The 13,377-nt window shown below is 46.9% G+C and overlaps 3 protein-coding genes and 1 long non-coding RNA gene across 6 annotated transcripts in view; 2 read left to right on the top strand and 2 right to left on the bottom strand.

Annotated features, from left to right (window-relative positions):
- Positions 1-53: 53 nt before the first annotated feature.
- Positions 54-9,055, bottom strand: atxn7l2a (ataxin 7-like 2a). 3 transcript variants are annotated; one of them, XM_035388936.1, is made up of 10 exons: positions 8,926-9,055; positions 7,486-7,557; positions 5,911-6,217; positions 5,190-5,422; positions 4,857-4,939; positions 3,531-3,742; positions 3,088-3,271; positions 2,156-2,277; positions 999-1,833; positions 54-346 (listed from the first exon to the last, which is right to left on the bottom strand). In XM_035388936.1, exons 1-10 carry the CDS (start codon positions 9,053-9,055, stop codon positions 329-331), a joined length of 2,196 nt encoding a protein of 731 aa, XP_035244827.1. In that variant the 3' UTR covers positions 54-328. The 3 variants fall into 3 exon arrangements, with proteins under 3 accessions (XP_035244827.1, XP_035244828.1, XP_035244829.1); XM_035388937.1 differs by having other exon boundaries at positions 3,088-3,268; XM_035388938.1 differs by having other exon boundaries at positions 3,088-3,265.
- On the top strand, positions 3,663-5,264 carry LOC118211604. Its single transcript, XR_004762032.1, has 4 exons — positions 3,663-3,754; positions 3,944-4,052; positions 4,192-4,310; positions 5,207-5,264. It is a non-coding gene; the product is annotated as an uncharacterized LOC118211604 (long non-coding RNA).
- psma5 (proteasome 20S subunit alpha 5) overlaps positions 8,959-13,377 on the top strand; it is a 21,621-nt gene continuing 17,202 nt past the window's right edge. The window contains exon 1 of the mRNA XM_035388942.1: positions 8,959-9,214. The gene's annotated coding sequence lies outside the window, so the exon portion shown is untranslated. The remainder of the gene's footprint in view (positions 9,215-13,377) is intronic.
- sypl2a (synaptophysin-like 2a) overlaps positions 10,921-13,377 on the bottom strand; it is a 10,007-nt gene continuing 7,550 nt past the window's right edge. The window contains exon 6 of the mRNA XM_035388946.1: positions 10,921-12,953. Within this exon, the coding sequence (XP_035244837.1) occupies positions 12,834-12,953 (120 nt within the window). The 3' untranslated portion in view covers positions 10,921-12,833. The remainder of the gene's footprint in view (positions 12,954-13,377) is intronic.

Here is a 13,377-nt window from a genome sequence, read left to right as displayed (position 1 = left end):
GGCAGAGCAGTAGAAGCTCCAGTGAAGTCAGAATGAGAACACGGACGACTTCAGGTGTTGAGGATATTTTAATCCATTCTCATATATCAATTCATTTTCTTCTGTTTAGCAGCATCACGGGTAGGTCTTGAGGTATTTCGATTTTTACAAACGCAGGCGATCACGCATCCGTTTGTCAGTCACGCACGCACACACACACACACACACGCGCGCACACACAGGACTTCAGCACTCAGGCGTAAACACTCTTCTGTGGTCCCGTGTCCTCAGTCAGTGGCAGTAGACTGCCGCAGGCTTCTACTCCTGGTGTCTCGTAAGGCAGGCACTCTTAGTGGTGCAGTTTTGGCTGTTAAGGGAGAGAAGGAAGCAGACATTTTGTTAGTCATTTCACACAGCCCTCACACAGGAGAGCTTCCGACACCAGCTTTCAGCAAGCAGCCCTCGATAAAATTGCAGTTACTCATCGCTTTCTCTTTCAGCAAAATAATGGATATGTTTGTAGGAACTTAAAAATGCCAATTTACAGTTTTAGTTTAAAATAATAAGGAAATGTTCTGAGAACACTAATCCCTTCATTTGTTTTGGTGTCTCTGTTGTTACACCTTTCAAGAAAAACTGGAGATTTAAAAACAAAAACAATATTTTTAATACAATTTATAAGCTTGGCCATTTGTTAGTACTCACCGTTAGTAAATTACGATATTGTGTGTGGGTGATTTAAGTGCAGGCCAGGGGTTTCCAATCTGTTCCGAAAAGGACAGACATGGATGCAAGGCTTTGTTTGAGTTCTACTTGTCAAGGTCTTGTCAAGGTCTAGAATCAGGCGTCGTAGTGCCGGGCTAGAACAAAAACCTGCACCCACGCCGGCTCGTTTCGGATAAGGCTGGACACCCCTGATGCAGGGCATTTCTGTCCTCTGATAACGCTCAGTATGGTGGGTAAAATTGGCCAGGCGGGCTCCGTGTTAAAACCGATGCCCGCTCTCCCAGCGAACCCACCTTCTGCGTGCCGAGCTTCTTCTCCAGGCCTGTGGAGAGCGCTCCCCCCGTACCGTCCTTCTTCCAGGAGAAGAAGCCGGAGTGAGAGGAAGAAGGCATCCTGTGAATTTTGGGGGGCGAGGGACCGCCACCTTTGCACGTCCTGCCCAGGCCCTTGTGGTCGTAGCTGACGGCCTTGCTGTGCACCCCGGAGTCACCCCCTCGGCCCCGAGAGGCGGGGTCGGGGGACAGACGGACGGGAGGGGGGGCGCGCTTGAACAGCCCGGGGGAGGGCGAACGAGGCTCTGCCTGCGTCCGCGGTTTGCGTCCGGGCGAGAGAGAGCCGTTGATTGGTCCGTGAGGGGAGGGGGCCGTCCTGCCCGAAACGGGCAGCCGACCCGGTCCCTGCGGTACGGGGGTGCCAGTGCTCCGCTCGTGGCGGGGCGAGCCGTCCTCGTGAGGGGACGCCCTTCTCTTGCGGGACGGGGTGCCGTGCTCCGCCTGCCTGAGGCGCGTCTGCTGCTTGCTGGGCCGGCCCACGGGGTTACGGGGGCGGGGGCCCACGCCCGAGGGCGAGGGGGCGTTGGCAGGGACGGGGGACGCGATTGGACGGCCGCCTCCTGTGCTTTCGGAAGGGCCACAAGCCGTGCCAGGGCTCGGGGAGCAGTTCTGCGGACGCACCTCCTTCCCACCCCCATTGGAGGAGGAGGAAGTCCTGAAGGAGGAAGCGCTGTGATTTCCCACCCCTCTGGCAGTGCTGACTGTGGAATGCTGGGAACTGTAGTCAGTGCTGGCAGTGACCGAGGGCCTGACTGATGTGCGCTGGGACTTGGCGTCTGTCGCTTGAGGCATTTTCCTACAATTGAACAGAAATCACCAGTAACATTAGGATCGCACACTAACCCCAGACACCGACCAATACGAGAGTGTGTTATAGTTCTAGTTTATATCAGGGATACTCAAATCTGATCCCTTAAAGTCAGTAGTACTGCTGGTTCTCTTTTCCGTATGACAGTCCAATGTCCAATAATGTCACCTATCAGGTGGCATTAGTTGGTGCGACAGGTGTGCATCAGTCCCTGATTAGAGGGCAGGAATGGAAACCAGCAGCACTAGACGTGAGTATCCCGGGCTTCTATCAAGCAGAAAGCAGGGAGAAAGAGAAAGAGGCAGCTCACCTCCACAGGTGGGCACTGAGGTGCCGCTCCACCATGGCACTCACAGCAGACCGCAGGTGGTGCAACCGTCGGTCGAAGGTGAAAACGCCGCGGCCAATGGCGTGGCTGCCGAAGGAACAGAGCTGTCGGGGGTGGGGTGGGGTGGGGGGGGGGGGGAGGAGAAGGTCACATGTAAACACAACTAAGGACAGCCGAAATGGTCTCAGAGACTGACTCAAAGGCGTGAGTACACTATGCTTCAATCATGCTGTCAATGCTTTAAGTGGTGCACTCCATTACTTCTAATGAAAAGGTGAAGACATAGACCCATAAGGATTATTCTGTGCTCAGGGTAGAATATTTTGCAGGATTATAGGACAATGCCCCCATTTATTTGAATATTTATTGTGGTAGTAATCTAACATACATATTGTAAGTTAAGAGAACTAATCTATATATATGTTAATATGTATAATGTGTGTGTTTTTAAATTTCAGCCATGCTTGACTAAACTGGTTTTGGTATTTGACATTGCCTTAAAATTCACATCAAGCATTTTACCATCATCTCATAGACCACAAAAAAAAGACTCAACTATGGGAGCTTGAGGCAAGGGAAATGTGGAAATAACATCGTCCGCCATCTTTCAACATGTTAAAAAGATCAGAACAAAGATAAAGATGCTCAAGAGCCCAAATTCTCATGCTTTTTTTATGTAACAGTTCTTCCACATCATTAGGAGTAATTCATCAATACATTAAGGAGCCCCTTCTCACATAGCAGGTCATCACAAGCATTGAACTCAGGGGGTTTGTATCAACACCTGTAGGCTGTTTCATTTCTCTGTAGGCACTGGCACAGGTTGTCCTCTAGTGGGCATGGTTGTGCCATAGTGTCACAAAGTTCACAGAGCTGGTAATGAAAAGCCTTGTGAAGTCGACGTCTTGCCATACCGCCAGTGGTTTGGGGTGCGCCGGGGTGGAGTGCCAGTCGGGGGGCTCCTCCTGTCCCTCCCCCTCGCTCTCCTCGCTTGACAGTCGACTGTGGGCAGGAGGCGAAAGGGGCTGGGCTTCCTGGTCCTCCGGGCGAGCCCTCTCCTCCTCAGGGGCACTCTCCGAGGACGTCCTGGACCTGCTGCTATTGGATGAAACCGGCACATCAGAAAGCCTGGTCCTGCTGCCATTGGACCAAACCAGCGTATCAGAGAATCTGGACCTGCTGCTATTGGACCAAAACAACATTATCGGATAGCCTGGACCTGCTGCTATTGGACCAAACCAACGTATCAGATAGCCTGGACCTGCTGCCACTGGACCAAACCAGCATATGAGACAGCAGGACCTCTCAGTCCACCCTGTTACAGTAAGCACCAACGTTTGGCGATGCGATTCCGCACCTGAACACTGTGCTTTTGCCGAGTTGCCTTCTGCAGTGCGGGGGCCCCGTTTTGTCCCCGGAAGGCTCGGGGGCGGGCAGGCAGGCCTCCGCCCCCTCCCGGGATTGGGCGGACCACTCCCGGGCCTTGGACCCCATCTTCAGCTCCGCGACCAGCTGGTCAAAGTTCTTGCTTCTTCCCAGCACCTTGCGTCGCTGATGGATGGAGTGGATCTGAGCAAAAAGGTAAGAGAGACCCCGTCAGCCCGAATGAATCCGCATCGTCATCGCGTGTTCTAAGAACTCCAGTGGCCTAAAGCACGGGGACGCTGCCTGAACTGGCTTTGTGTGTTCCACCGCTTTAGGGAATAGCACACGGGAGTCCATTCTCTCTTACGGGACCTACATTTATACAACTTCCCTCCATTGCTGCAGGTCTGCGACCGGTGCGTACAGCTCGTCTCCTGAGAACAGCAGACCATGGTAAAACGGGTCGGCAGTGTAGTGGTTAGGAAACTGCACTGCCGTTGTACCCTGGAGCAAGGTACTTATAACCTAGATTGCTTCAGTAATATATCCAGCTGTATATTACAAGATTTGTATGTCAAATGCAAGCAGCTCCTAAAAAACATGTTAAGAGTCCCATTTGCCTCCTTGGCCTTATTTTCCCCCTTTTTCATTAGGTTTCCTGTAACTGGACGGTGACCACGCTTCCTGTAGGAGAATGGTGACCACACTTCCTGTTTTCACTCAACCCTGTTTCCCAGAAACGGAGGGATACGCTCACCCAGGTTATCTCCAGGTCATGTGCACTTTGTGCTACCATTTCATTGACTAAGCTGATCCAGTGCTGGAAATCAAGACAGTTCCAGCTCTTATCTTAAAGTTAAACCCAGCTCCCACAGGAAAGGCTTACATGTAGAAGCCCCTGCACTGACGGTGTTCCCAGGCCACCACAGGGCCATAACCCTTAAATGCTCGTTATTGCTCTGGGACAGGTGGCCTTTTCTTTTTCTTTGGTTTCGCTTAGCTGTGGCCAGTTTGTGTACATCAAGCAATACAAACAGGGTTCTACAGTGCTCCCATTTTAGGAGCGTGTACACCTGAAAATTCATGTGCTCTCACGGGAAAAATTAATTAGGAGCACCTCTACTAGTTGGAATGCATTTGTGTGCTCCTAAATTTTTCAACTTAGTAGCACATGTGCTCCTTGGGGGGAAAAAAAAGTTAGCTTAGAGCTGTGATAAACCCTATGAAAATCACATGCACCTACTGCACTCTGAATGCAAGCTACCACTGAAATGAAATAATGTTGAGTTATGAAGTGGAGAAGGAGGGGGAATGTTACATTGCAAGTCAGCAGCCGGGTACACAGCATCTTCCTCTCTGGGTCCAGCACCCCACAGTGCTTGTCCAGATCACATTCTTTCCCTGAGAGAAAGAATGCAAGACAGACAGGTGTTTCAAAAAGCGTTTCCTAGGCCTTCGTTTCTACTGCAGTCCGCGAGGCGACCGACTGCACTGTGGTCTATGCCCATGCCCATTAACCATTTCCCGCCCCCGGTCTTAATGTTGTTCTGCGCAGTTCAAACAGAATGCGCAGCTGAGGGAACATGCACAGTACAGCAGGGGGGAGAGGACAGGCAGCTCCCGTGCAGAAACGGGGCCGCCGCAGACTTACTGGACACTTTCTTGTAGGTTCTGGGTCCGCGGAGTGGGGCCAGGAGGTTGGGGGAGCGCCCCGGCTCCCCCCGGCGCTGGAGGGGTTTCTCCGAAGGGGGTGTGGTGCCGGGCGGAGTGCCCCCGTGTGGCCAGGGGGGGTCCCTGAGGCTGGGGGCCGGGGACTCCGGGGGCGAGTCCGAAGGGGGGGGCTGCTTGATGTTGCAGTTGCTGGGAGGGGCCGCCTGGGACACCCTGTCCGAAGGTGAGACGTTGGATGGAGATGAGAGAGGCACATAGAGAGAGTAGGGACATTAAGCACAGAGAGGTCTGAGAATGCCTCTCCTTTAAAATTGTGCCAGATTTCAGAGGGAAATCTTGAAATTGTTTTTGAAGGGAGGAAAAAAGCGCTGAAGAGCTACTCACCAGCTAACACAAAACGTTCTCACAATGTAACTGTAATGCTCTGTGAATGTTACAACGTTGCCACTACATGGCAGCAACATTTTGAGAACGTGTTGTGTTAGCTGGGCGGGGAACAGTCACTTCCTGTGAGCAAATGTCACTTTTAGAGGTGTTGGGTTCAACAGAGCGCAACGCACTTCATAGGCACAAAGCAATGCGTTAAATCGCAGTTGATTTTCAGCGCTATTCGACTGTTTAAAAACACAGTAAATCTAAGGGTTTCTGAGCCTTTTATGACCTTTTTCCACCCCAAACATAGCCTGTGGTTAGCTCCTTACCCAGCAGCCACCTCCTGGGCCTTGCCGTGTCTGTACTGGGGTGCAGTCAGGAGGGGCTGCGGCGGGGCGCGAGGGGGTCCCGCCCCCTGGTGCCTGCCGTCCCGTGCCGCGTGGGACGTCCCGTGAGCGGATGGCGGCCGGGGCCGCTGCAGGGGGGCGTGGAGGCGGCCGTGCGGCTTGCAGAGGGGCCCGTGTCGTCTTTCGCAGTGCTTCTCGAAGGCCTGCGGCTTCACCACCTGTCCGCAGTGGCTGCACACCACCAGGTAGAAATCATCCTGCGCCGGGCATTGTCCGAACACTGACATATCTGCGAGAGCGCAAACGTCAGGGGGAGAACGCGCGGTTACTCGGTGCCTGGAGCATTCCCAACACATCCCCAACGCATTCCCGACACATTCCCGAGGAGTAAAGGGAAGTGCAGGACTTGTGTTTCAGTTAATCTCCACTGCTTATTGTCATCACCTGCCCAGCTCAGACACACAGCCTTCTGAAGCTAGTAAGCAGCATGACCTTCTCGTGTGCCGGAGATTTCCCTAGACTTTCCCTAGGCCACATGCATAATTAATGCTCTAAATGGATGACAAACACATAGATAGTCAACAAATTCCAAGTGCAGGACTGATTAGGAAACGATCTGCACTACGACGATAGAACATCACACTCTGGGAACTGAATGTAAAATGTAAAGAGGGATTTTATAAGGTTAGGCTGTGCCCATTTCTCATTAGGTTTCCCACAATCCATTGCATCTCTTCTTTGACACGCCTGTGATTTCAGTGTGCACAAATATGGACCAGCACAGAAACATCCAGGCAGAAAGACGCTTGTTCCAACAGAGCACACACACAACACTTCACCCCAAAAGGCTAGCGTCTTCGTCTAATCCATAAAATCCTGAAAGTGAGCACACTCAGTTCCCCCGGGGTAGTGACAGATCATTTAGAAAAGGCTGTAGAGGACAGATGTGTGTCTGAAACCGAGTTGTGCCCAGACTACAGGTAGATGTGGAGATATCAGATACCAGGGAAACGCAGGAGGCTGTAGTCTATCACAGCTGCTCTGGCAGACAGAGCCTGGCGCTCCCCAGTCTGGGGGTGGGTGGGGGGAGTGGCACAGAACCCCCCCTCCCCTCACACACACACAGTAGGGCCAGCTGATATGTGGCCCATTCAATGTTCAAAAACCCCAGCGAAAGGGGGCACAAAAAGGGGAAGGACTGGGATTTTGGACTAGCTCTTTTCTGATATTAGACAGCTCCTTTTTGGGCTGCGTTTGATTATTACAGGCTAGGGGATTTTTGCAGCATGAGAAGGTCAAGTGCAATGACGCAATCAAGCAAAAACCACCAGTTTAAGTGAAGTCCCTCTATCCCCCTTCAGTGTTAGCCTCAACACAACAAGCCAAGAGTCAGCATACAAGCGACGCTAAACAACTGAAGCGGTTAGCACAAGCACTGGTCAAATTACATTATCCACCAGTGTCTATATGACTCCTTGTAACAATACTTTGCTGCTACACATTGGGATGGCAATGGATAATCCCAGGAAAGATGGTGAGAGTGAATGTGGCACACACCCTCCCTCTGCAGTGTCATGGTATCCATCTTTTTCTTCCCATTCTTGCTGCACTCCTCTGCATCAGATCCAGCTGAAAAGACACAATGGGGATTACACAATGGGGGCAGTTGTTCATCTTTGTGTACATTTTACAGCAGAGCTGTTCAGAGATTTATCTGAAGTGAATCTCTGCTGTGATGATGAACACACCACCATTATAAGGCCTAGTAGAATAAGCTAAACATTATACCTAAACTGGCAAACTATGAATTCACTTAATGTGCCTCACTCACAGCTAGGTGCGAGAGAGAACTACTTGTGTGAATAGCATGCAAAGTTTTTAATTGTATTTTTTTGTTTCTCATAACGGAAACCAAACGATTTCCAGCGAGCTACATGCACTGATACAAAACAGTGGGTAGTGTGCTGACTTGGGTGTGTCACCCTGTAATTCTCTAAGAAACTGTTAAAACCATCCAGGCAAACAGTCACCTAACAGTATTAAAGTCTAGGTGGGTAACGGATTTAAAGCAGCCGGATGTTGTGCTTTAAACAAATACTGAGGACGTTAGCCAGTTGTATTCTGAATAACAAAAATTGTGGCACAAGTTGCGAATAGCAGCCGGCAAGATCGCACCGGAATAAGGTTTGGGCAACTTTGTCGAGAGATGCTTATTGAGTGACTGCTTGTTCTTCGAACTATTTAGCTAGCGTTATTTACCAGGCTAGCTAGGATCACTGGTAGCAAAATGGGAAATGAAAACTTGGGGTGTGCAATTGACTTTTGGAGGGATGCCAAACAATGAGATCGACTAGCACATTCCAATCGGCATAAACATAAACCATCTCCCTCGTCTTGACAGTGAGGCACGGCTTGAGCGCTCTTCCACCACCCTAAACCCAAAAATAATGCGACGTGCAAACAACTAAAATAGATTTATGAGCACAAAACACCACCGACCGGTCCTATCCAACCATAGTCGCTATGTGGTTGGCAGGTAGGTAGCCACAGAAGCTACCCAGCAACCTAATGGTAATGCTACATAATCGGACTCCTCCCCCGGCTTCTGCATTCTCCATTCTCGTTAAAAGCTGGCTAGAAGTTATTTAGCTAACGTTAGCTGGCTAGCAATTCACACGTCTATGTTCTACTGGTACTAGTATAACACGGTCATTTGTTTCACTTTTACAAAAATGTCAGAAATCCAATACATTGTTTCCTGGAAATCAACTTGACATTTAACATGCTTCGTTACTTTTTAAACGCATGCTTTATATGCGCTAGGACCCGGGAGAGTTCCACAACTCGAGTCGACATACACATCCAGCGCTAGGACCCAGCGGGTCCTTTGTTTGGGTTATATGGTCAGGGTGCTGTGCGTTTCCGCGAAAATAAAACGTAACTTGGCCTCAGTTCCAGTTGAAATGGCGCATTGTTCATGCCGAAACCATCACTTACCATCCGACACGAAAACATTTGCTCTTTCTACCCAGGAACTCCAGCTTTGACCCACAAAATCATCGAGACTGGGGACCCGCCGATCCAGGGCAGCCATTACTGCTACTGCGCGTTCACGCACCGCCATCATCACTGCGCGAGCACGAACCTTACGTCATCTGTCGCGTTCCCGCCAGTGAAGAATTACCTGCGTGCGCAGGCACAACGTGGAGATGGGTGGGAGTCTTTGATGGTGGAAGCACGAAGTTATCGAGCAAGAGTCCACATATGGAAGCCACACATTGATAAGGTAGAAAAGTATTGTTCTTACTGTTTCATGCATTGTCCTTCCCACTGTAATGAACTAGCAAGACCTTGTGAATAATACCTCATGTTAACAATTTACTGTGTAACAAAAATGGCCACACTATTGAACCTTTCTTTGAGTTGGCTGCTGGTTGAATGTAGATGGCCCACTCCTCTTGTAGGGATGTTTGAGTCACATCCTGCATGTGCTGGACATAACTCAGCTGCATAATTTATTTTTCCCCAATCTCTAAACCAGGGATACTTAAATTTGGCCCACAAGGCCAGGAGTACTGCTAGTCTTCTTTTCTATGTGATTCTACCTTGAGACTGTTGAATAAGTTGGTCGACAGTTGATTACTCTTGCCTGGTAGAAAGGGACAAAACCTACAAACCAACAAAAGCGATTTATTGGTCTATTATTGAATGGTCAGCAGCACTAGCATTCAATAAATAGATATAATTAGTGAAATGAATGAATGTTTAAGTGGAATAATGAAATGGGGGCAGCATGGTGGTGCATTGAGTACCACTGTTGCCTCGCAGCAAGAAGGTACCAAGTCTAAATCCAACGGAGGACCTCTCTGCGTGGAGTTTGCATGTTCTCCTCATGTCTGTGTGGGCCTCCGCCGGGTACTCCAGTTTCCTCTCATAGTCTAAGAATGCAGGCCAACTGGTGACTCAAAATTTGCCTGTAGGTATGCATGGGTGCATGAATGGTGTGTGGGCCCCGCAATTTGAAACCTGTGTATATGGTGTATACCTGCCTCTATTCCACTGCATGATGGGATAGGCTCCCCCCACAATCCTGGTCAAGAATAACGGGTTAGAAAACGGTAGATCTCGCATAACATTCCATGTAAAGCCTTAGCAAGGGGGGAATGCAGACAGTTTGAACACTAAATACAATCTCGATTAAAACCGCCACTTAACCATGCACTTATGCACTTTTTTGAACGTCGCTTTGGATAAAAGCGTCTGCCAAATGAATGTAATGTAACCAGTCACTGTTGTTATTTATATATACATCATAAACCTGAACCACGACATTTCTGAAAGACATTTGTGCTACTAGGGGGCTTATTGCAGTCATTCTGGTAATAAGAACCGAAGGAAAGCTTATTGAGATGATGATGTGAACTGAATCTTGGGAAAACTCAAGAGGTTCATGCAACATGAGCACACCCACGATACCATTGCCTCAAATTATTCAAAAGCTAATTCTATCAGAAAACGCTGTTTCTGGTCAGTGTAGTTTGTACATAGACCGTGAGTTAATAGATCCATGGTCTAGTCTATTGTGATGGGGGAAGGTGTGGTGCCAGTGGAGCTTGGACACAACAGACAAGAACAATTTACCCAACAGGCCCTCCATTATAAATGTTTTCTTCAGCGGGCCAGAGGTGCGGGAGTGACAGTAACGCTATGCTGAGGCTAAGATAGGGATTGCCAAGTTTGCCCGGGTTCTATAATAACCCACAACCAAGCAGCTGTCCTGTAATATTTTACAGCTGTTCTGTAATAATTTTTTTTTTTTGCTCATGATGGTGGCGAGTGCAAATAACTGTCGCAATCCAAACAGCCCCGTCCGATTCAGAGGAAGATCCTTAAAATAGAACTTGATTATTAAATCCATTGCTTGATTGCGTTAACAATTGATGGGAAAAAAAAGTTCAAATGAACCTGCTGTAAAATGAAAACATACTCAAATGGCGTGAACTGCATCTCCTGCCTTCCTTTTATTAAGTGCAATACAGGTAGCAGAATGATACAGTCAGTGACTTCACTAGCACAGTGCTCACTATAAACAGTCAAGCGATACATTGACATGTGTGAGACAAAATGTTACTTATAACAAGTGCAAAGCCAAAAATAAAACATTTCAATCAACTAGGTATCTTCACCTATAGGCCTATGACAAAATATAAAATACAACAGATTTAGCCAGATATGAACAATACACTTTATGATCAATTAGCCTAATTGTATGTGAAGTCAGCCAAATTGCACTTGCTTGCAGTGTAAGGTAAATAAAAAAGTTCCCTTGGTTCTTTTTTTAAAATCTTTTAAAATTTTTTCAAGACTACTTAAAATTGTTCATAAGTTCCAAAATAAATCCATATTAAGACAACTTTAAGGCATACAAGGTACTAAAAGCTTTACAAGATGCAACATTTACTGTAGAAAAAAGGAAAACATTTTCACCAGTTATTTCTTACATTCAAAAAATACAGCAGGATACCAGACCAACATCTTTCGCCACAACGCACATTGTCTTTAACTTTGAATCTCTAAATAAGTTATTACAAAATTGTTCCGTTATTTCTTCAGTGCAACACTTTTATGTAATCTTTTTCATGTGCCGGTCTGTGTTGTGTAAATAGTGGCAAATAATTAACAAATGCTTAATTGGAATTAAAGTGAAGAACTTAAAAATTAAGAATTAGATTTTTTTTTATTGATAAAGACAAATTAAGAACTCTCTTCTTCTCCCCCTACAAGTGTGCACTGAGGTAAAATTTAGCATTTTGGCACCAGTAGCCAGTTCCACACATTGAGTTTGCCCTTTGCCATTTTTTATTTCCTTATCTCTGGATAACATTAAATCAGCTGGTCTCCAGCCACTTCCTCACAAACATCACGCACTGGAGCGTGATCCGAAACAAGCACAGGAACAGAGCAGTGGAGAATCAAGCACAGTTCTTTAAGAAAAACAAACAGTATCCAGTCGTGAAATTTAGATTCCTCACTGACCAGATAAATTACCAGTGTAAAACATCTATATAAATAATGTTTCCCCAACAGATGTATTTTTCCCGCTGTTTTTTGTTTTCCCAAACAGTACAAAAGAGAAGGGAATTTAGTGTTGAGATACAAGCAGGCAATTTGTATTTCATCTGTACAAACCCAAAATAAAAACTAAAATTTGACTAGAATTCTTTTTCCAATTTGATGTGTGACAAACTAGAGCAGGAAATCAAAGACCAATGCTGATTCAAACATTTACATGACATCATTATTTGGTGATGACATTCTTTGATACAAACAGCTTTTATTTTAAATGCATTAAATTACTTCTCAAATTTACTTTCTCTTATAAAGTAAATAAAGAACGCCTTATCCATACTTCCAAAAAGTAAGCCTGTCTGCCAAGTACGGTGTTTAGATGCACTAAAATGATAATTTTTGGAGGAATATTTAATAGAAGACTACACTGTAACTGAGAGGTTTACTTTTAATACACAGTTGCAAAGAAGAGCTTTGGTCTGAAAAGCATAAAATTAAACTTGATATTCTAGGAAAAAGACTAATCGGATCATGTGGGGTCTTACAATGGTGGCACCTTTTTGCCATTATTTTCAGCTGATGCCTTATTCAGTGTGCAGTCACTGTGCACCCCACCCCTCCCCTTCGGCCCCAGGTTTGCTCTAGCACTGTATCTTGAGCTGAAACTCAGCTAACTGCACTGCAGTTGTATAGAAAATATTTGTTAAAAACTGTGGTTCCTTGATGTGTTTCTACTGTAGCCCCTCTGTGTGTGTGTGTGTGTGTGTGTGTGTGTGTGTGTTTGTGTCTGTGTGTGCGTGAGAGATGGAGAGAAGGGTTTACAACATCTATAGTTACTACGGTCCTGTTTCCTCCCCCACACTGACAGGTGGGTTGTTTGGCTTGTGGAAAGGGGTCTCTTTGTAAATGAACCAGCAGTTACTACCCCACAAGATGAGGTTGAGAAATCCAGAAATCTGCAATGAAAAAAAGAAAGTTAAAATTGTTAGATGTTCAATAAAAAAAACATTAAAACATTCCATTCTCCTGCAACCACATAACAGTAATGATCCTTTCTCGGGTGAGGTTCCCTACCAAATCACATTTACATTTTTCATGACAAACTTTTTACGGCGTGTAGCACAGTAGGTAAGGAACTGGGCTTGTAACCGAAAGGTCGCAGGTTCGATTCCCGGGTAGGACACTGCCGTTGTACCCTTGAGCAAGGTACTTAACCGAAATTCCTTCAGTATATATCCAGCTGTATAAATGGATACAATGTAAAAATGCTATGTAAAAGTTGTGTAAGTCGCTCTGGATAAGAGCCTCTGCTAAATGCCTTTAATGTAATGTAATGTAATTTAGTAAAGCTACATTATAGACATTTAGCAGATGCTCCTA

This window comes from Anguilla anguilla, chromosome 13 (assembly GCF_013347855.1).
Source record: "Anguilla anguilla isolate fAngAng1 chromosome 13, fAngAng1.pri, whole genome shotgun sequence".
NCBI classification, from domain to species: Eukaryota; Metazoa; Chordata; class Actinopteri; order Anguilliformes; family Anguillidae; genus Anguilla; species Anguilla anguilla.
Note: the sequence above shows the minus strand (reverse complement) of the source record. Positions and strands in the feature narration are given on the sequence as shown.